A 20672-nucleotide genomic window follows, 5' to 3' on the forward strand; every position below is an offset into this window, starting at 1 on the left:
ACCAGAAAGCAGTTTCCAGAAACAGACATACATGGCTTCTTGTCTTAGGACAAAGATGAAATTACATACTGTGGAATTAGATTGTGGAATAAATCACTTTTCAATAAATAGGGCTGGGTCAATTGTCTATCTTTTATAAATTAAAAGTAAATATACACATTCACCTATGTTGTCCACAAGGATAAATTACAATAATATTATATATATATATATATATAACAAATAATTAATGTTTCTAGAAGAGAACGTAGGAGAAATGTCCCTCTGGCCCTAGAGTACACAGAATTCATTTGAAGGGAATTAAAAAATCTCCAACCATAAGAAAAAGATTGATGAATTGGACTATATCAAAGTCAGAATAGTTGTTCATCAGAAAGCACTGTCAATGAGTAACAAGGAAAGTCACAGATTGGAGAAAGACATTAATCACATATGTATTCAGCAAATGATTCATACCCAGAGTTTGAAAGAACTACAAAACAGAAAAAGACTGAAAACCAACGGAAAAATGGGAAGATATTTGAATAGATATGTCACATAAAAGAGTATCCAAATCAACAATTAGAATATGAAGAAGTGATGAACCTTATAATTCAGCAAGATCACAAAAATTAAAACTGTATTGAGATAATTCCAGCAGAATAGCTAAAATTTACAAGACTTACCTATATTAACAAGGATTGTAGAGCAAGGAAGTACTCTCACACGTGGCTTGGGAAAGTATGAATTGGCATAATCGCTTTGGAAAATAATTTGGTAGTACTTTCTAAACTGAATATTGCATATGCATGCATTTTGAGCAGAGGATTCCACTCCTGAGTACATACCCAATAGGAATGTGTTCTCATATACACCAGGAAACATACAAGAATGTTCACAGCCATGATATTTGTTTTAGCTATAAAACTTGTTCCCTTTGAGGTTGTCTTAATAGACGGAGATGGATTAATTTCCATTTACCCTGCCCGGCATGTTTTTTTCTGGGCACAGTAGGTCTGATGCTGCTAATATAAAATGAAGTGCATTAGTAGATACAAAATTAAATGTTCTTTTGGGAATACTAAGCTATGAGTTCAGAGAGAAAGGTGGGAAAAAATTATTCAAAAGAAAGAAACTGTCACTCTTTATCTTAGGAACCTTTGTTGACCCATATGCCAAGATGGAAACTTGCTTTTAAAATACTTATAAAAGCAATACATTCACATAGTAGTTTGTAAAAAGAAATCAAACAGCATAGAAGGATGTAATATGAAATGCCTCCTTTCTGTCTATAATTAATCAAATATAACCAAGATTTTTGTGTGCTCTCCAGAAAAATGTATACTTATATTTGTTTGTATACACCTATATTCTATTTTTTACATCTACTGCAAAGACATAATACTGCAAATATTAATCTACTTCTCACTTTTTTCTCTTCTATTAATAAGGGTGGTCTTTCTTGGCATGTGTAGTTTTACCTCATTATTAATGGCTTCATTGATGCTGCACAGATGTATCATAGTATTCTTGGTTTTTGGGGCTCATAATTGTCTTAAATAGTCCCATATTCATGGTCTTTTATATTGCTTCTAGTGTTTGGGCAATGATGAATGATGCTACAATGAATATTTTTATAGAACTATCTTCTCATACTTTCCTTAAGGTAATTTCCCAACAGCAGAAATATGGGTCAAGGGTATTTGATTTTTAAAAACCCTAACATTTATTTTCTCACTTTGATCACAAAGCAGGAAACTTTGATTAGTAGTTAAAGGCGGGTACTCCCACTTCCTTTTTTCTGATTCACGGATGTGTTCTGCTCTTTAAAAAAAGCAGTAGTACTCCTTGGGGTTAATATGAGCTGGGTATTGACTGTAAGATCAAGATCAAACTGTTAATCCTGAGCAAGCACCTCCTTTGGTCTCAACTCTGAGTGGTTCCAGTCTTCATGCTGCTGTGGGTGACACTACTGGTCCTGAGTGAGTAGGTGGCTCAACATGGGCTCAGGGTGGGTTGGACAGCATCTCTCTCCACCACAGGCCTTCCACATAAGGAAGCTATATTTTCTTGCTGTACAGTTCAGAACTTCCTCTCTTGAGCCCAAGAATGTGGTCACAGCTAGAAAAAACCTTCAACCTTAAGAGAAGGAAACCATAGTAATCACAGCAATTGAGGTTTCATTTATGTTTTCAATGTTTTACAAAGCCTAGAAAATGGGTCATGTTTGCTTGTTTGTAGTGTTATGTTCAAATAAGACTACCCACCCCTCTGCAAAGGAGATGCATTTATCTCTTGTATGATAAGCCGTCCAGTCCTGGCCATCACAGGACAAGTTATCTCACATGAAAGATGCTTCCTCCTGCACACAAATGCAAGGCATAGTAATGATTGGGAACTGAAGGACACAGTAGGGCCAGGGATTGGACACAGAGGAGGCAACATGCAAGGCAAGACAATATTGACAACTGGTAACATTCTCACTGTGCCTGTGGGTGTTCATGCATCTCTGTCAATCTATGCCTATGAACAGGTTGGTTTTTGCCAATGTTTACATATTAAAATTAAATGTTTATTCATTTGCTCAGCAAAAAGTTTTGTATCATGCACAGCACTGTATCAAATACTGGGAAGGGTGGGCAAACATGGGAGGCCTCACTTCTGTGCTCAGAAAGCTCAGCTATCGAGGGGACCCAGGAAGGCCTCTGTACAAGAAACAGCTGTGTAACAAGATTCCAGCTAAATAATTATCCAGGAAAAGTCACTAATAGATAGTGCAGGCAGATAATAAGCCATACACTGAGTGATTGGTTAAGGCTGCATGAAACTTAGGGGGTCAGCAGGAATGGGAGGGGGAGAGAGCAGGGGGGGACAGTGTGGGCATGACATAAGAAAAAAGGACCCCACAGCTGCAGGTTGCATGAACTATCATCCCAGAAATAGAAGCTCACCCCAGTGTGCCACAACACAGAGGGGCAGAATGAGGGAATGGCCAAGAGCATGTACTTTGGGGTCAAAAAGATCTAGGTTCAAAACTATTCTGGGACTCAAGAGTGGCTCAAGTGGTAGAAGGCCTGCCTAGCAAGCATGAAGCCCTGAGTTCAAATCCCAGTATTGCCAAAAAAAAAAAAATCCCAGAAAATTCTATCCTGTCACCTACTAACTACTTAACTAGTTTTCTTGTCTGTACAATGGGGATAATCATATATTTACCTCATAAAGATATTGTCAAGATTACATGAAATAATGTATGCAAATGCATACCACACAGAAAACACTCAGAAAATATTAGCTGCCTTTAAAATACAAAAGCCATGGTGACCAAGATATTTAGGTAACGATAATTCTTTGTCCTCAGTAAAACACTTAGGCTTGGACAACCCTTCCATCAACCCCATGTGGACAGAGATGATGTGTCTCTCAAGCTGGATTTCCATTGCCTTGCCCTGGCATTCCAGGAATTTCTGTTGAATGAAAGAACTACAATTTGTTCCTTCTCTGGTATATCTACCCAGTTTATAAGCCTGCCAGTTTTGCTTCCTTTCTCTCCTCATTGCTCTCACTTCTCAAACCCATGTCCTTCTATCTCTACAATTACTAACCTAGTTCCTTAATTAATTTGTTATTTAATAGCCAAATAAATAATGTCTTTTATATGCCAAGCAGAATTCTAGGTTCTAGAGATTCATATGGTGAACAAGAGAGGAGCTCCTGCTCACAGAGCTTGCATTCTAGAGAGAGGAAAGCAAACAAAAAAAGTAAATAATTCAGATAATGTGGCTAAACAATTTGAAGAAAAAAATCCCCATCTCTCACACTTCCTTCTAAGATGTTTCACATCTTGTCCCATTGAAGGCCACCCTCTGCCAGAGTGCTCCATGTAAGTTTCAAATTCTAACCTTGTCACACTCCTTGAAACCTTCCAATGGCTCCCCATTGTTTTTATAGTAAAACCAAAGCTACTTACTTGGGCCCAACCTTTTCTCTAATCTTATTTTTCCTGCCACTCCCCACCTTCTAGACTGCTCCTTACCCACCCCTGCCCCACACATACACTCTTGAGCACTAATGTCATTTCTTTATTTCTGTGCAATTCCTACCTTTATTGCTCTACCCATGGTCTTTTGCCACACCCAAATGCTAACTCTCACCTGGTTAACTCCTATATTCTCAGCCACAGTTTTCTCAAGCATCACTACCTTTGGGTACCTTCCATGGTACACCTAACTTTTCAGCTCTCTCTCTCTCTCTCTCTTTCTCTTCCTCTCTCTCTTTCTCCACTGAGCTGGGTGGACCCTCTACCTCTATGATACCCCATGTGTATTTCTATTATTTCACTTCTATTATAATTATATTAATACATTATAATTATATTACTTGACTTCATGTTTCTCTTTCCCCAACAGTCGGCTTTTTGTTAGCAGGTACCATTTTTTTCCTCTATAAGTTCAAGAAAAATGCCTTGGATATATAGGCATTTGGTAAATAACATATTTAGAAATGATTTTTTAATGGAAGAAGCAATAAATGGATGTGAAAATGTATTATCTTTGCATAGCCAAAGAATCCTTGTTCTGTGTTCATTTCTTGCTCTTTATTTTATTTATTTATTTTTGCAGCTCCTGTCAGTGGACAATTTGGTGAGTGCTCCTTTTTCTGGCTCTTCAATGGATAAGAGTGTCTCCCTAATTTGAAACATTTGGCATGGCTTCCTGAGGATCCCTAATATATCCTGTTTTCCTGCCAAGCAAGCTGGGATGTGAAAGTGATGCTTGTCTCAAAATCACCTCCAGAGCCAGGGTAGCTTTATCTCATCATCTGACCCTTCATGAGTGAGGTGGTGAATGCACAGTTAGTCCCTGGCCTTTGCTAAGTTCTGCATTCACTCCTATTGCAAATGGGACCCACTTAACCAGGCAATATGTTTTCATCATCATGATAAATGTGCAGAAATCATTATGGGATTTCTCCAACCAGCTATCAGAGAAAACTCCCCTAAAAACATCACTCTCTAGAGATGCCAGCAGGAGCACTGCATCTACTTTTAGGAGTAAAATCCTCTAGGAAGTTCTTTGGAGCAAAAGAACATCCATTAACAGGATCCTTGCAAAGAAGAAATGCACAAAAAGTATCTGTATCACACACTTTTAAAGTTCTGATTCATTGCTATTTTTCTAAGTCAGAGAGTATCTTGGATATTTAAGTCCCATGAATAGCAAGAACTCTCTACAATACCTCTCCTCATTTAGAATCAGCTTCTCCATCTGTAGCCTTGTCTAGGCTTACTTTTTTTTCAATTTGGTGGTTTTGAGGTTTGAACTCAGGGCCTCATTCTTGCTAAGCAGGCACTCTACCACTTGAGCCACTCTGCCAGCCCTAGATCACCTCTAGATTCCAGAAGATGACTGATCCATTCCTTACCCACAATTAGCTGTGATGGGGTTTTCCTGGTAATTTGAATCATTACCTATAAAACAAAACTGTTAGGTAAGTTGATCTCTCAAACTTTTCTTGGTGGCAAAATCTTGTGATGAAACTATTTATTCTCTTAGGGGAAATGCAAAAATGTGATTTTTAAAATGCTTCTGAAAGCCCTTGTGATTTTATGAACATGACAAGATGGCAGGATCAGGGTGACCCACTTCCAGAACAGTCTAACTAACCATGAACATTACAGTGAACCCTGTTGGTATTAACCCCTGGAAATCATTTTGCTTGCTGCCATCCCTGGGCAATCACTCTCCCCTGAGGGAGGTAAGGGCCTTTGGCCATCAGAGACCCTCTCAGGGGGCCTCTTGGTGACTATCCAAAAGCATCTTCCCATCTATCCCACAGGACCCTCTGTAGCTGGAACTCTGGTCACCCCTGCCTTGAATTCATTTTATCTCTCTTTTCTCAGCAACTGGACCCAAATCTTTAGTTTCTCTTCAACCTCCATGGACCACTCTATTTGAAGGAGAGAAAGCGACTCTAACTTGCTATCTATTTAGCTTCTCTTCATCACTGAAAACAAAATGGTACCGTGGAGAAACATTACTAACGGAAACTCAAAATATCCTGGTGGTCCGTGACTCTGGAAAGTACAGATGCCAAGCTGACAACTTACTTCTAAGTGACCCTGTGCCCTTGGAATTTTCCAGTGGTAAGACAGAAGTAAATGAAATTAAAACCTTAGAAATCATTTCAGTCCATTTTTCTGTGTAGCTTTCACTACCATTTACTTCAGATGACTCATTATAGTTAGACAGACAAAGTTAAAAAGTTCTGCATAAAACCAGATAGGCAATAAATTTAGTTTCTTAAGTCTGAACGTAAGAATTAATAAGAAGTTTTAAGTTATTTGGATAAATTTTTATTCAGTCCAGCAGACATTGACTTTCAAGTAATACATTCAGAAGGACATAGTTTGTCATATAACAACTAAAAGTTGTGGATAAGCCAAACACTACCATTCCTTTGGAGTTGATTAATGACACAACTACATCTGTAGCTCTTACATTTTGATCCAAGTTAGAAAGTCTGGACAGCTATTTACTCATACAGATAACAGGACCTACCCTATATTTACTGAATCAAAAATCTATAGGATTCTTAGGGCCCAAAAATTTGAAGCAAGTTGCTAAGGGACTTTGAGAAGCAATTTATTTGAACAGTTTCTGAGTCATTAAAATTGTACATTAAAGTGTGTATTTTAACCCATTTTACTTACTAGGAATAATACATATCATGAAGATTTTTTTATTCTTATATGAATATATATATATTTCCTTTTTCTGTCTTAAAATCATCTGTTTAGAGGTTGAAATAGTATCCTTATTTTAATAACCCTTTTATTTAGTAGCAAAGGGGAAAAAATGTTTAAGCTCTTTGATCTAACAGTTCCCCTCGTAAACATTTTACCTACTGGAATAATCATAAATATACTCCCCTCCCAAATGAAGGACCTAAGTGATGAACAAAAGAAGACTCATTAAATAAATTATGTTGAAGAAAACTGTGGCCATTGAAAACCAGATTCAGTAATGTTATTAGTGATATAGGAAAATATTCATAGCATAAGAAGTAAAAGGCAAGTTATCAGATACATAAATATTACTCCAAACTCCATAAAAGGAAAAACAAAACACACACATCCATGAACATGGAAGAGAAAACTAGAAAAATAAATGTCAAAATTATGGAATGTTGGATGGTAAATACTTTTTACTTATATTTCTGCTGTCCAATTTTTCTCAAGGTGCATGTGTTCATTTTAACTTCAAGAAAAATGGAATGATAATTATTTTATAAGTCCTTGCTCTCATTTCCTTTCCTATAAAATCTTCTTAGAATAATAATGAAAAAAAAGAAGAGATAATGGGATGAATTAAATAACTGGTCTTGTGTTTCCTGTAGCTTCACTGATCCTGCAGGCTCCATTTGCTGTATTTGAAGGAGACTCAGTGATTCTAAGGTGCCAGGCAAGGAAAAAAACAGAACACTTTACTGTAACATTTTCTAAGAATAATAAAGTCTTAACATTACTTGATCAAAGCCTTGAGCTCCACATTCAGAATGCAAGTCTGAAGGACAATGGAGAATATCGCTGTACTGGATATGAGAAAACTTACTCCCGTGCTTCTTCCAACGCAGTCACAATTCAAGTCCAAGGTAAAACTTTCATTATTTTATGAATGGGTAAACCAAAAGGAAGATTCCTGAGGTTGCTTTGAGCTGAAGGATGTTAGGAAGAAGAAGTGGTACTGAGGATGAATTGTGGCTTGCTGCAGAGCAGTTCCAAGCCTCATTGCTCTGGGAACTGTTGTGATCCTTCTCTCTAGAGCTGTTTCCACGGCCTGTGCTGAGAGCCAGACCCTCTAATCCCACAAATGGAGGTCCAATAACCTTGACCTGTGAGACCCAGCTCCTTTCGCTGAAGCCAAATGATCAGCTCAAATTCTGCTTCTTCAAAAGTAACGGGGCTTTAGAGTCAGGCTGCAGCAGCAACCCGGAGCTCCATATCCCTGCCATATGGACTGAAAATTCAGGGGGTTACTGGTGCACGGCAGGGACAACAACCTCCCATATTTGGAAAAAGAGCCTAACATCCCTCATTGATGTGCAGAGTGAGTATCAGTGGGTTCTGAGATTTTCCAGGGATGGGAGTAAAAAAGTTGTGCAGAACTGTACATCAACTTTGGGTCACTGCTCCCTGTGGAAAATGTTTCTCATATCCATTAAAATGAGAGTTAGATGGGAGAAAAGACTAAGTCTCCTGAACATCTTAGAAGAATTTAGAACCATGAAAGTTCAAGAAAAGAGAGAGAGCTTTGTTTTTTCTTTCAATGCCTTTAAATATGATTCTTTTCTTTTAGAAGGCTCTCTTCCCTGCACCGTTTTTTCTCTTGCCAAGGCCTATAAACATAAGTCATGGGCTATGACAGAGTCCTCTGACTAGGCTGAATGTTCTATTCAACCAGACGGACCAACTCATAGAATGCAAGGTGCCTAGCATAGACTGTTTAAGGACAAGAAAACCAGAGGGCAAACACTCAGGGAATAAATGGTTCAAACTAACTAGATGTTCCTAGTGATGATTTTTTACCCATTATGAATTTTTCCTAAGGTTCTAAAATTGTATAGGTTCTAGAGCAGGACTGACCAAATGCTTTACCAGATTAAATTTTATCTGTTTCATAGGAAATCTTTTAAGCATTAGAAAGGGACATATGGATTGACATGTCTACTCTCCTGAGTGGGCAAGAAGTGAAAATGACAGAATTTCCCATAAGTTTACTCTCATCCATAAGGAAAAAAATATAACAATCTGTTTCTTCTATACTAACTAAATTTTATTATTCTCCTGTTCTACAGTTACAGAAAACAGTGTTTATGAGGTCACTGGCTTAAAGAAGATTAATTCAGAGAAGGTGGAGAGGGTGTTATCTAACAATTACCACACAATAATTTCTAGCATAGCCTCTCCTTCAACAAAATTGATAGAAGCCCAACCTTAAGCCCTTTGCCCTTTGTTCAATTTTCATCCTTGGTTGCTCAAGATCTGAGAATAACTTAGAAGGTACTGTCATAAGATCACATCATTGCCTGGAACTACACCTATCACAGATTATCTTACTTCATGAAACTGTCTGACTCTACCTCCTTTGACCACCTAACTGACATTCAAGAGAGGAAAAGAGGTGCTTGATCAAAGGCAAGCTTACTACACATGTAAATGTCTCACTTCCAATTAGCTACTGCCATCACTATATCCTCAGGAGAGCCATCTTTAATGCCTAGTCTTCTTGTCCACTTCACACCACCACCTTTCCCAGATGTTGAGCATCAGTGTTATCACTGGAATTAGGATAAGCCTAACTCCACCCCAGGCCACCTTTCTACATCAGATCAGCAGACTTTTCCCTTACCCTCCTGTGACTCTTCTCCATCTATGAGCATCCCACTGCCAAGAGTCCCATACATGTTATTTTTATTTATTCAGGGGCTCTTGCCAATGTCAAAATACATACTGTTCCAGCCTCAAAGGTGGTATCTGAAGGGCAGGAGCTGACACTCAACTGCTTAGTAGAAAGGATCTCAGGGCCCATCAAAGTTTCCTGGTACAAAAGAGACATGCGGTATAAGGAGAAAAAGACACATGTGGCCTCAAAAGCAGAATTCAAGATCCCCAGGGTGAATAGCCACCATGCTGGCGAGTATTACTGTGTTGCCAACAACAGCTACAGACACTTTACCAGCAGACCAGTAACCATCAATGTGAAAGGTGCGTTCTGCCAGGTTCCATCTGAGAGAAATGGATTATCAAACCATATGGGGACTCTTGGTGAAGAACATAGGCAGTTGGATTTTGCCTAATACAAAGACTCAAACAGTTACCAATACTGACAATTGTCAATAATTCAATGCTCTGAATAACCTGCCAGGCATTAGTCAAAGACTAGAAGGAAAGAGTTAGGGACAGAAGGGGCTGTGAGCAGGTGGAGCTCTTAGAAAGCAAGGATGAAGGAAACGCTCAAAGGTTAGGAAAATGTCCAGATCCTTTATATTTACAAATTCCTTCTCAGTTTAAGTGAAATGGCTCTTGGGAATAAAAGCAGAACAAATAGGATGCCAGAACTAGGACTTATATAGGGTCATGTCTCTCGAGAAGACTCTTTAAGCATTTGCTGGAACCTTCCCTGACCACTCTGATATCTCTTTCAAGCCAAGTGGTATGTCTTTTCCTTCCCCTTGCAGGCTTTTATAGCACAGTGTGCTGTGCTGAATATGGTAGGGTTCACTGTGAAGACAAGGGACCCTCTCTCCCTTTTGTCCTTTATCAGTTTTATCATAAGGCTGAGATTTGCAGGGCCCCAGGTTCCTATAAAGGAGGGGTTTTTCAAACTTTCTCTACTCAAAAAATATTTTGGAAGTAATGCCTGTGGCTAGTCAATAATATGGGGGCTCAGCCAGCCAGGAGAAACCACTCTCTAATGGTGTGGTCTCTGAAGTGAGAAAAGTGAACTCTGATCACCATAAGTCATACCCAGGATCTGATTGCATGCTCCCCCACAGGCTAGAGACTCCATCTACAGAAATTTCCCCAGACTCTTACTAACTTTTCTCACATGTAAATCTAGAGGGTCAGTCTGGATACAAGGAGAGGCTCAGAGCAAAAGAGGGGGCCCTGGAAGAGTATGAGAATCTAGAAGGGAAAAGGGTCAAGGGCAGAACCCAGAGGTTCTCTTTTAACCCAGGTAAAAGAGAAATGGAGAACAGGGATTGGCAAGGAGACTCAAAATGGCAGTGAGTTGAGGGTCAACTTTTCCAGATCAGAGGAAAGAAGCAAAGAGCTAATGGGTGGCAGCAAGATAAAGGACCTTTCCCCTGAGGGCACCTGCAAAATGAAAGCAGATTGCCTAACTAGAGGAATCTGGAGGGAAGAGGATAGAGGGGAAAGGAACAGACTGGAAAAGACCAGCATGGAGGGCAGAAGATAGCTGGTCAGAGAAGCCTGGGAGATTGTGGGGCTTCCCTAAGGGCCAATGAATACAGGATATTGGGCTTTTGCACTGGCCATGGATTGAAATCTACAGAAAGGCAGAAATAACTGTTGGCTAATTTTCTTTCCCTCAGTCCCAGTGTCTCAGCCTATCCTCACCCTTACTACTGCTAAGGGCCAGACTTTTGAGGGAGACATAGCAACACTTCACTGTGAAGCCCAGAGAGGTTCTCCAAGCATTGTGTACCAGTTCTATCATGAGAATGTTCCCATGGGGAGTCCCTCAACCAGTCTTGGAAGAGAAGCATCCTTCAGTTTCTCTCTAACCTCAAAGCATTCTGGAAACTACTACTGTACAGCTGACAATGGCCTGCAAGTCCAGCGCAGTGAGGCTGTGAGCCTCTTTGTCACTGGTAAGCCCTTAATTCCTGCAACTACCCATCACTGACTCAGAATCCAGTCTCACCAAACCCTTCAGAAGTCTACATGTACCTTCTGGTTTTCACTACAATCAACCTAACCCTCTTCTTGGCTCCCTTCTCAATCAACTAATTGTCTGTGGGCTTCATTGCTCATCCAGTCCTAAATAAGCAGGCTGTTACTCCGCCTGACTCCTATGTAGCACAGAAGACTGCCCAGCTTTTAACAAATGCATTTGTTTTCTTAAGTCATCTCCTCATACCCTGTATGTTCTGTCCTCAAGCTAATTTCTCTTAATTTGATGCACAGAAGCATTGCCTATTTCTTCACTACCACTTACATATTAATTTAGCTGTAAGCATGGTCACATGGACAAATATTGGGCAAGACTTTAATTTCTCCAAAGAGGTTTCCAAGCAATTACAGCACTCACAATAGGTTTGGAAGAGGTGTGAACGTGAAAGGAAATGAAGGCATGGCTCCTCAGGAACGTGCTCTTTGTTTTTCCAGGGTTTTAATAATCCATTAAAATAAGTAGAATTTTACTGTGTTATATTTTCCCAACTTTTGTTGAAGTATGGCATGCATTCAGAAAAGTGTACAAATCATAGCATAGGTTATGGTTACCCATGTAACCATTACAAGAATGTTATTTTAGGAGTCAAGTTGCTTCTGTTTACTCTTGGATCTTTGCTAGAAGAGTGAAAAATCTAGCTTTCCTCACAAAGCAGCAAGATGTCTGATAAGAAAATCTTGAGTCTGGTATGTTAGAATGTTTTACATCACAAGAAAACAGAAGACTAACATATCACTGTTCTTAAACCAACTGTCCTTGAATTCTTATTTTAGAAAGTTATAGCAAATATATCAGTGTCTCATGGGACAACATAACACATAATTTAGAAAAATAACTTTTTAGGGACCTATACGCATGTTGAAGGAATGTGACCTAAGTAGAGGGCACAGACAGATTTCATGGGAATGTGTTCTGATACATGGAACGTTTTGAGTCCATTGATAGTTCTGTGGTCTCTAAAACAAATACACAGTCCCAATACACACACACACACACACCATGCACATAAGCAGCAATCTCAAGCAAACACCAGACTTTGAATATCACTTCATTCATTGAGTGATGAGTTATGTGCAAAAATAGAGACCCAACATAGGAACCTTGCAAAGCAGCATTTAAAATAAGTCTCATCGGCATACCAATTTTCCTTCTTTAGATATGTACCCAGAAGTGAGATAACTGGATCACATGACTGTTTTTTTTTCTGTTTCTATTTTTTTAATTCATTTATTCACATGTGCATACGTTGTTTGGGTCATTTCTCCACCCTGCCCCTCTCCGCCATCCTCTCCCCCCCTTTTACCCCTCAGTTCCAGGCAGTTCCTGTTCTGCCATTATAACTAATTTTGTTGAAGAAAAGACACAAGCATAATAAGGAAGACAAAGCGTTTTTGCTAGTTGAGTTAAGGATAGTTATACAGAGAGCTTCCTAACATTGCTTTCATGTACCCATGTGTTACGACCGACCCATGGTGATTCATCTCTAACTGATCTTTACACTTCTCATATTGACTTCTGTCACTTTAAGATTTCTGTATTAGTTCCTCTGGAGTGGGGACATCAAACGCTTTCATGTTTTGGGTTTTCTACTTATTTTTGTATCTCCCATATGTGCTCTCCCCTTGTCATATGATCCAAGTCCAACCACATTGCTGCATTTGCCCTAGATCTAAAGTCTGCATATGAGGGATAACATACGATTTTTGGTCTTCTGAGCCTGGCTGACCTCGCTCAGAATGATGCTCTCCAGTTCCATCCATTTACTTGTAAATTATAAGATTTCATTCTTCTTCATGGCTGGCTGAGTAAAATTCCATTGTGTACAAGTACCACATTTTCTTGATCCATTCATCAATAGTGGGGCATCTTGTTTCCATAACTTGCCTATTGTGAATAGCACTGCATTAAACATGGGTGTGCAGGTGCTTATGGAGTAACCTGTGTTGCATTACTTTGGGTGTATCCATAGGAATGGGATTGCTGGATTATATGGCAGGTCTATGTTTAGATTTTTAAGAAGTCTCCAAATTGTTTTCCAGAGTGGTTGCACCAGCTTGCATTCCCACCAGCAGTGTACGAGGGTTCCTTTTTCCCCACATCCTCGCCAACATATGTTGTTGGTGGTGTTTTTGATGATGACTATTCAAACAGGAGTGAGGTGGAATCTTAGTGTGGTTTTGATTTACATTTCCTTTATGGCCAGAGATGGTGAGCATTTTTTCATGTTTTTTGGCCATTTGAATTTTCTTCTTTTGAGAAAGTTCTGTTTAGTTTAGTTGCCTATTTCTTAATTGGTTCATTGATTTTAGGAGAGTTTAGTTTCTTAAGTTCCCTGTATATTCTGGTTATCAGTCCCATGTTTGATGTATAGCTAGCAAATATTTTCTCCTACTCTGTGGGTGTTCTCTTCAGTTTATAGACCATTTCTTTTGTTGTGCAGAGGCTTTTTATTTTATGAAGTCTCATTTATTCATCCTTTGTCTTAGTTGCTGGGCTGCTGGGGTTGTATTGAGGAAGTCTTTACCTATACCTATTACTTCCAGAGTGTTTCCTGTTCCTTCTTGTACTAACTTCAGAGCTTCAGGTCTGATATTGAGATCCTTGATCCATTTTGAGTTGACACTAGTACAGGGTGGGTGATAGACATGAATCTAGTATCAGTTTCTTGCAGACAGGTAACCACTTTTCCCAGCAACATTTGTTGAAGAGGCTGTCTTTTCTCCATTGTATATTTTTAGCAACTTTGTCAAAAATGAGGTGGGTATAGTTGTGTGGATTCATATCCAGGTCCTCTATTCTGTTCCACTGGTCTTCGTGTCTGTTTTTGTGCCAGTACCATGTTGTTATTATTGCTATTGCTTTGTAAAATAGTTTGAAGTCAGGTATTGTGATACCTCCAGCATTGCTCTTTTTGCTGAATATTGCCTTGGTTATTTGCATTCCCATGATTCTTTTGATGGAGTCAGTGAGTTCTTGCATTTTCTTTTCACAGTCTTGAGTTGTTTAACTAATAGTTCTTCAGTTTTTCCTTTAATTACCATTTCATCTTCAAGTCCTGAGATTCTGTCTTCTGTTTGCTCTATTCTGCTGGAATGGCCTTCCATTTTGTTTTGCATTTCTGTTTCATTCTTTTTTCTGAGGTTTTCCATATCATGGGTTACTTCCTCTTTAATATTGTCAATTTTTGTCCTTAATTAGTTTATCTCTCTGTTTATGGTGATCTCTGTTTCAGTTTGGTATTTATTTAGGGTTCCTGTGATTTCATTTATTTGCTTCTGAATTTTCTCATATTCTCTAATTTAGTTGTCTTGGAATTTCTTGAGTGCCTCCTGTAAGTTTTGGTTGACCATGTCTAGTAACATCTCTATGAAATTCTCATTAATTATTTATAGGATTTCTTCTTTCAGGTTGTTCTTGTGGGCTTTGTTGGGTTCCTTGGTATAGTTTATCTTTATTTTGTTGGAGTATGGATTTGGGTATCCTTTTTCTTCATTTCACCCTAAATCCAGTACTACTTTATTTTTGGGGTGAGAATGGTTTTCATCCCTTTTTCTTCTTCCCATATTTCCACTAGGTACCATTTCTATCCCTGGACTATGTGTAATTTAGTATTAGCTGGATTACAATATTAATACTAACAAAACCAAGAGAGAAGGATAAAAAAGAGAAAGAGACAGAAAGATGAAAGGAAGAGAGAAGAGAGAAAAACAATGAGAGAGATGGTGGGTGATCAAACAGCAAACCAGGCAGCAAAACCCTTAAAGAAGGGGAAAAAAGAAAAAAAAAATCACCAGTTCTGGAACAGTAGAATTGCAATCTTAGTTGTTCTGATGTTAGTCCTTTAGCATCCAGTCCTGTCTGTGTGTGTCTCTTAGGCAGAGTTGGAGCCCTCCTGTGGCTAGTGGCATGTGGGTGGGGTCCCATGAACCTATAGATGGAGGCCTTTCATTGAAGCAAACTAGCAGGCCTTTGGAACATTGGCTTGGTGTGCCTGAAGAGTGCAGGCCTGGTGGAGTGAAGATTGTGCATGTCTGTTAATTGCCAGCTTGGTAGGCTATATGGGCATGCTCCTGGCAGAGATCCTGCAGGCCTGTGCAGGCCTGAAGGGTGTGGCCCAATGGAACAGAGATCGTGTGTGTGTGTGTGTGTGTGTGTGTGTGTGTGTCTGTGTGTGTGTGTGGGGGGGGGGGATTGCTGGCTTGGCAGGTCTTAGTGGTGCAGCTCTGCGGAGATCATACAGGTCTGAGGGGTGGGAGTTTGGGGCTGAGGAGCAGGCCCAAGGATCAGAGATCCCATGACCTGCACAGCAGCAGCTCCATGGGCCTATGGGGTAGGGCTTTGCGAGTAGCGCCAGCTATTCTTTTAGTATATTGTGTCATGGAGAAGCCTTCCACAAGCTAGGGGTTAAGAGTGCTGCTGTTTCAATTCTCCCTTGTGCTTTACCTCATCTAAGTGTGTCTCCAGCCTCTCAGCAAAATTCCTGGTTCACGGAGCTGAGGAGGTCTGTGGCTGTATCCCAGTCGCCATCTTGGATCACATATTAGTTTTATTTTTAGCTTATTTTGGGGAGCCTCCATTCCATTTCCCATAACGACTCTACTAATTTACATCCACCAAAAATGTATAGGAATTTCCTTTTCTCTGCTTCTTTGCCAGTATTTCTTAATTTTTGTCTTTTTTGATAATAACCATTTGATTTGGAATGAGATAATATCTCATGACTTGAGTTGCATTTCTTTTTCACATACTTTTTGGCCATATGTATCTCTTCTTTTGGAAAAATGTTTATTTAGATCATTTTCCCATTTTTAATTGGATTATTTGATTTTGGCTGATGATTTTTTGAGTTCCTAATCTATTTTTTATATTAATCTCTTGTCAGATGAGTAGTTTGCAAATATTTTCTCCCATTCTGCATGTGGTGTCTTCATTCTGTTGATCATTTCTTTTGCAATGTGAAAGCTTTGTAATTTGATGTAATCCTATTGCTTGGATAAGACCTCAAAACACAGGAAATGAAAGCGAAAACAAACAAATTGAGGACATGCTAAGTGGAATAAGTCAAGCATGTTATTATTTATATGTAGAAGCTAAAAAAGTTGATCACCTATAAGTATAGAATTGTGGTTACCAGAGGCTGGGAAGCAAGGGGAGGCTAGAGAATGATGGTTAATGAGAATTGAGGTACAATTGGATGGGAAGAATAGCTTCTAATGTTCCATAGCATGTATGTATAGTAACTATGATTGCCAACAATTAATTATATATTTTAAAATATAGGCATAGAGAGAATTTCCCAGCAAAAAGAAAGAATCAATGTTTAAGATGATGGATAAACCCATTACCCTGACATGAACATTGCATATTGTAATGAATTATAATGTATTGAAATGTCATACTGTACCATATAAAATATATAATACTATATATACATATATATATACATGCTCATGTCAATTAAAAGTTAAAAATTATAAAAGGAAAGGAAAGTTATATATCACTTTTATGAGGAAGAATTGCTATGGAAAACAAAAAAATAACTAAATTCTTTTGGATATTCTCAATACAATTAAAGAAAATATGAACTCCAAAAAAAGCACAAAAAAGAATAAAAACATATCAAAAAGGATAAGATAAAATAACAAGATATCACAAAAATAATCCAGCAGAACTCAGGAGTAAAAACAAATGAGCTTATTTCTTAAATTAAATCCAAATGCCATTTGAAGCAGTAGTAAATATAAAATGGACACCTATGAAAACTGCCAATTAAATGAAGATTCAGTTTGAGAACATAATACAAAGTAGAAAAATAAAGAAATTAATGCAAAAATTTATGATATGAACAGCAGACAATAGAGATCCCATTTGTGTATAATTAAATGTCTTTAACTTAGTAAAACAAACTCAAGAGAAAAATGAAACAATAAAAATTTTCCCAAAGTGAAGGAAACTTGATATGTACTTCAGAAGACAAATGTTGATAGTTATTTAATTACAAAGTTAAAATGTGTGTGTGACAGAGAAAGAGCATAGAAAAAAGTCATCTCAGAAAGACAAATGTCAAGTTGGTTATTGATTTTTCACAGAAGTCGATGACAAGCAGGCAGTAGTGGTATTCAGACTTGATCATGCAGGGGAGGAATGAGACATGAGAATTTTATTTTATTTTAATTTTTAATTATTTATTTATATGTACATACATTGTTTGGGTCATTTCTCCCCCTGCCCCTTATCCCCTCTATCTTCCCCTCACACCCTTGCTTCAAGGCAGAATCTGTTCTGCCCTTATCACTAATTTTGTTGAAGAGAAGACATAAGCAATAATAAGAGACAAAGTGTTTTTGCTAGTTGAGATAAGGATAGCTATACAGAGAGATTCCTAGCATTGTTTTCATGTGCAAATGTGTTACAACCCAAGTTGATTCATCTCAACTGACCTTTTCACTAGCTCCTGATCCCCTTCCCATATTGACCTCTGTTGCTTTAAGGTTTCTGTATTAGTTCCTCTGCAGTGGGGACATAAAACACTTTCCTGTTTTGGGTTTCCTACCTATCCCCATATCTCCCATATGTGCTATCCCCTTCGCATGTGACCCAAGTCCAAAAACATTGTTTTAGTTGCCCTAGATCTAAAGTCCACACATGAGGGAGAATGTACAATTTTTGGTCCTCTGAACCTGGCTTACCTTGCTCAGAATGATGTTCTCCAGTTCCATCCATTTACTTAATAATAATAAGATTTCATTCTTCATGGCTGAGTAAATTCCATTATGTATAAGTACCACATTTTCTTAATCCATTCGTCAGTGGTGGGGCATCTTGGCTGTTTCCATGACTTGGCTATTGTGAATAGCACTGCAATAAACATGGGTGTGCAGGTGCCTATGGAGTAACCTGTGTTGTGTTCCTTTGGGTATATCCACAAGAATGGGATTGCTGGATCATATGGCAGATTTATGTTTAGATTTTTAAGAAATCTTCCTATTTTTTTCCAGAGTTGGTTGCACTAGCTTGCATTCCCTCCAGCAGTGTACAAGGGTTCCTTTTTCTGCACATCCTCACCAACACCTGTTGTTGGTGGCATTTTTGATGATGGCTATTCACAGAGGTGAGGTAGAATCTTAGTGTGGTTTTGATTTTCATTTCCTTTATGGCTAGAGATGAGCATTTTTTCATGTCTTTTGGCCATTTGAATTTCTTTTTTTTTTTTTTTTTTGAGAAAGTTCTGTTTAGTTTAGTTGCCCATTTCTTTATTGGTTCATTGATTTGGGGAGAGTTTAGTTTTTTCAGTTCCCTGTATATTCTGGTTATTAGTCCTTTGTCTGATGGATGTATAGCTGCCAAATATTTTCTCCTACTCTGTGGGTGGTCTCTTCCATTTGGAGATCATTTCTTTTGTTGTGCAGAAGCTTTTTAATTTTCTGAAGTCCCTTTGTCCATCCTTTCTCTTAGTAGGTGAGCTGCTGGGATTCTATTGAGGAAGTCCTTGCCTATACCTATTACTCCCAGAGTACTCCCTGATCTTTTCTGCACTAACTTCAGAGTTTTGGCTCTGATATTAAGGTCCTTGATCCATTTTGAGTTGATACTAGCACAAGGTGATAAACATGGATCTACTTTCAGTTTTCTGCAGGCAGATAACCACTTTTCCTAGCAACATTTGTTGAAGAGGCTGTCTTTTCTACATCGTGTATTTGTGGTGCTTTTGTCAACATTAAGGTGGGCATAGCTGTGTGGATTCACATCCAGGTCCTCTATTCTGTTGCACTGATCTTCTTATCTGTTTTTGTGCCAGTACCATGCTGTTATTATTGCTGTTGCTTTGTAATATAGTTTGAAGTTAGGTATTGTGATACCTCCAGCATTGCTCTTTTTACTGAGTATTGCCTTGGCTATTCACAGTCTCTTGTGTTTCCAAATGAACTTTAGGGTAGATTTTTCAATATCTGTGATGAATGTCATTCAGATTTTGATGGGAACTGCATTAAACATGTAGATTGCTTTTGGTAATATAACCATTTTTACTATGTTGATTCTACCAATCCATGAGCATGGGAGATCTCTCCATCTTCTGTAGTCTTCTTTGATCTCTTTATTCAGGGGTTTATAGTCCTCCTTGTAGAGGTCATTCACATTCTTTGTTAAATTTATTCCTAGGTATTTGTTTTTTTGAGACTATTATAAATGGAATTATTTCCATATATTCTTTCTCAGTTTGTTCATTATTGATGTATAGAAAAATAATGATTTTTGTAAGTTGATTTTGTATCTTGCCACCTTGCTGTAGCTGTTTATGGTGTCTAAGAGTTTTTGGGTAGAGTTTTTTGGGTCTTTAAGGTATAGGATCGTATCATCTGCAAATAGGGATATTTTGACAGTTTATCTATTTGTATTCCTTTTATTTCTTCTTCTTGCCTAATTGCTCTGGCTAGGAATTCCAGGCCTATGTTGAATAGGAGTGGGGATAGTGGGCACCCTTGTCTCATTCCTCATTTTAGGGGAAATGGTTTCAGTTTTTCTCCATGGAGTATGATGTTGGCTGTAGGTTTGTCATAAATAGCCCTTACAATGTCAAGGTACATTCCTTCTATTCCATGTTTTCTCAGAGTTTTATCATGAAATGGTGTTGGATCTTATCAAAGGCTTTTTCTACATCTACTGAGATGATCAAATGATTTTTGTCTTTGCTTCTATTGATGTGCTGTATTACATTTACCCACCCCTGCATCCCTGGGATGAAGCTGACTTGGTCGTGGTGAATGATCTTTCTGATGAGTTGTTAGATTTGGTTTGCCATTATTTTATTGAGGATTTTTGCATTGATGTTCATTAAGGAGATTGTCCTATAGTTCTCCTTTTTGGAGGTGTCTTTGTCTGGTTTTGGAATGAGTGTAATACTGGCTTCATAGCATGAGTTAGGCAGTACGCCTTCCATTTCTATTTCATGGAACAATTTAAGGAGAGTTGGTATTAGTTCTTCTTTAAAAGTCTGATAGAATTCAGTACAGAATCCATCAGGTCCTGGACTTTTCTTTTTTGGGAGACTATCACTGTTTCAATTTCATTTGTGTTATAGATTTTTTCAGGTGATTAATGTCCTCTTGGTTCAATTTTGAATGGTCATAAGTATCTAGAAACCTGTCCATTTCTTCAAGATTTTCAAATTTATTAGAATACAGGTTCTCAAAGTAGTCTCTGATGATTTCCTAGGTT

The 20672-nt window shown here is 38.3% G+C and overlaps 1 protein-coding gene across 5 annotated transcripts in view; it reads left to right on the plus strand.

The window, feature by feature from the left end:
• Nucleotides 1–20672, plus strand: part of Fcrl5 (Fc receptor like 5) — a 47366-nt gene that overhangs the window by 7225 nt on the left and 19469 nt on the right. For 4 of the 5 annotated variants that reach the window (XR_012438892.1, XM_074047778.1, XM_020178331.2 and 1 more), the window contains exons 1-7: nt 1820–1961; nt 4599–4619; nt 5879–6121; nt 7375–7629; nt 7800–8084; nt 9461–9742; nt 11095–11373. Coding sequence is in view for 4 of the 5 variants with exons in the window: in XM_074047778.1 (XP_073903879.1) it covers nt 1931–1961; nt 4599–4619; nt 5879–6121; nt 7375–7629; nt 7800–8084; nt 9461–9742; nt 11095–11373 (1396 nt within the window). In the remaining variant the exon portion in view is untranslated. Of the gene's footprint in view, nt 1–1819; nt 1962–4598; nt 4620–5878; nt 6122–7374; nt 7630–7799; nt 8085–9460; nt 9743–11094; nt 11374–20672 lie in introns of those variants that run through there. The other variant, XM_074047779.1, reaches the window with a different exon arrangement.

Source organism: Castor canadensis, chromosome 11, assembly GCF_047511655.1.
Source record: "Castor canadensis chromosome 11, mCasCan1.hap1v2, whole genome shotgun sequence".
NCBI lineage: Eukaryota > Metazoa > Chordata > Mammalia > Rodentia > Castoridae > Castor > Castor canadensis.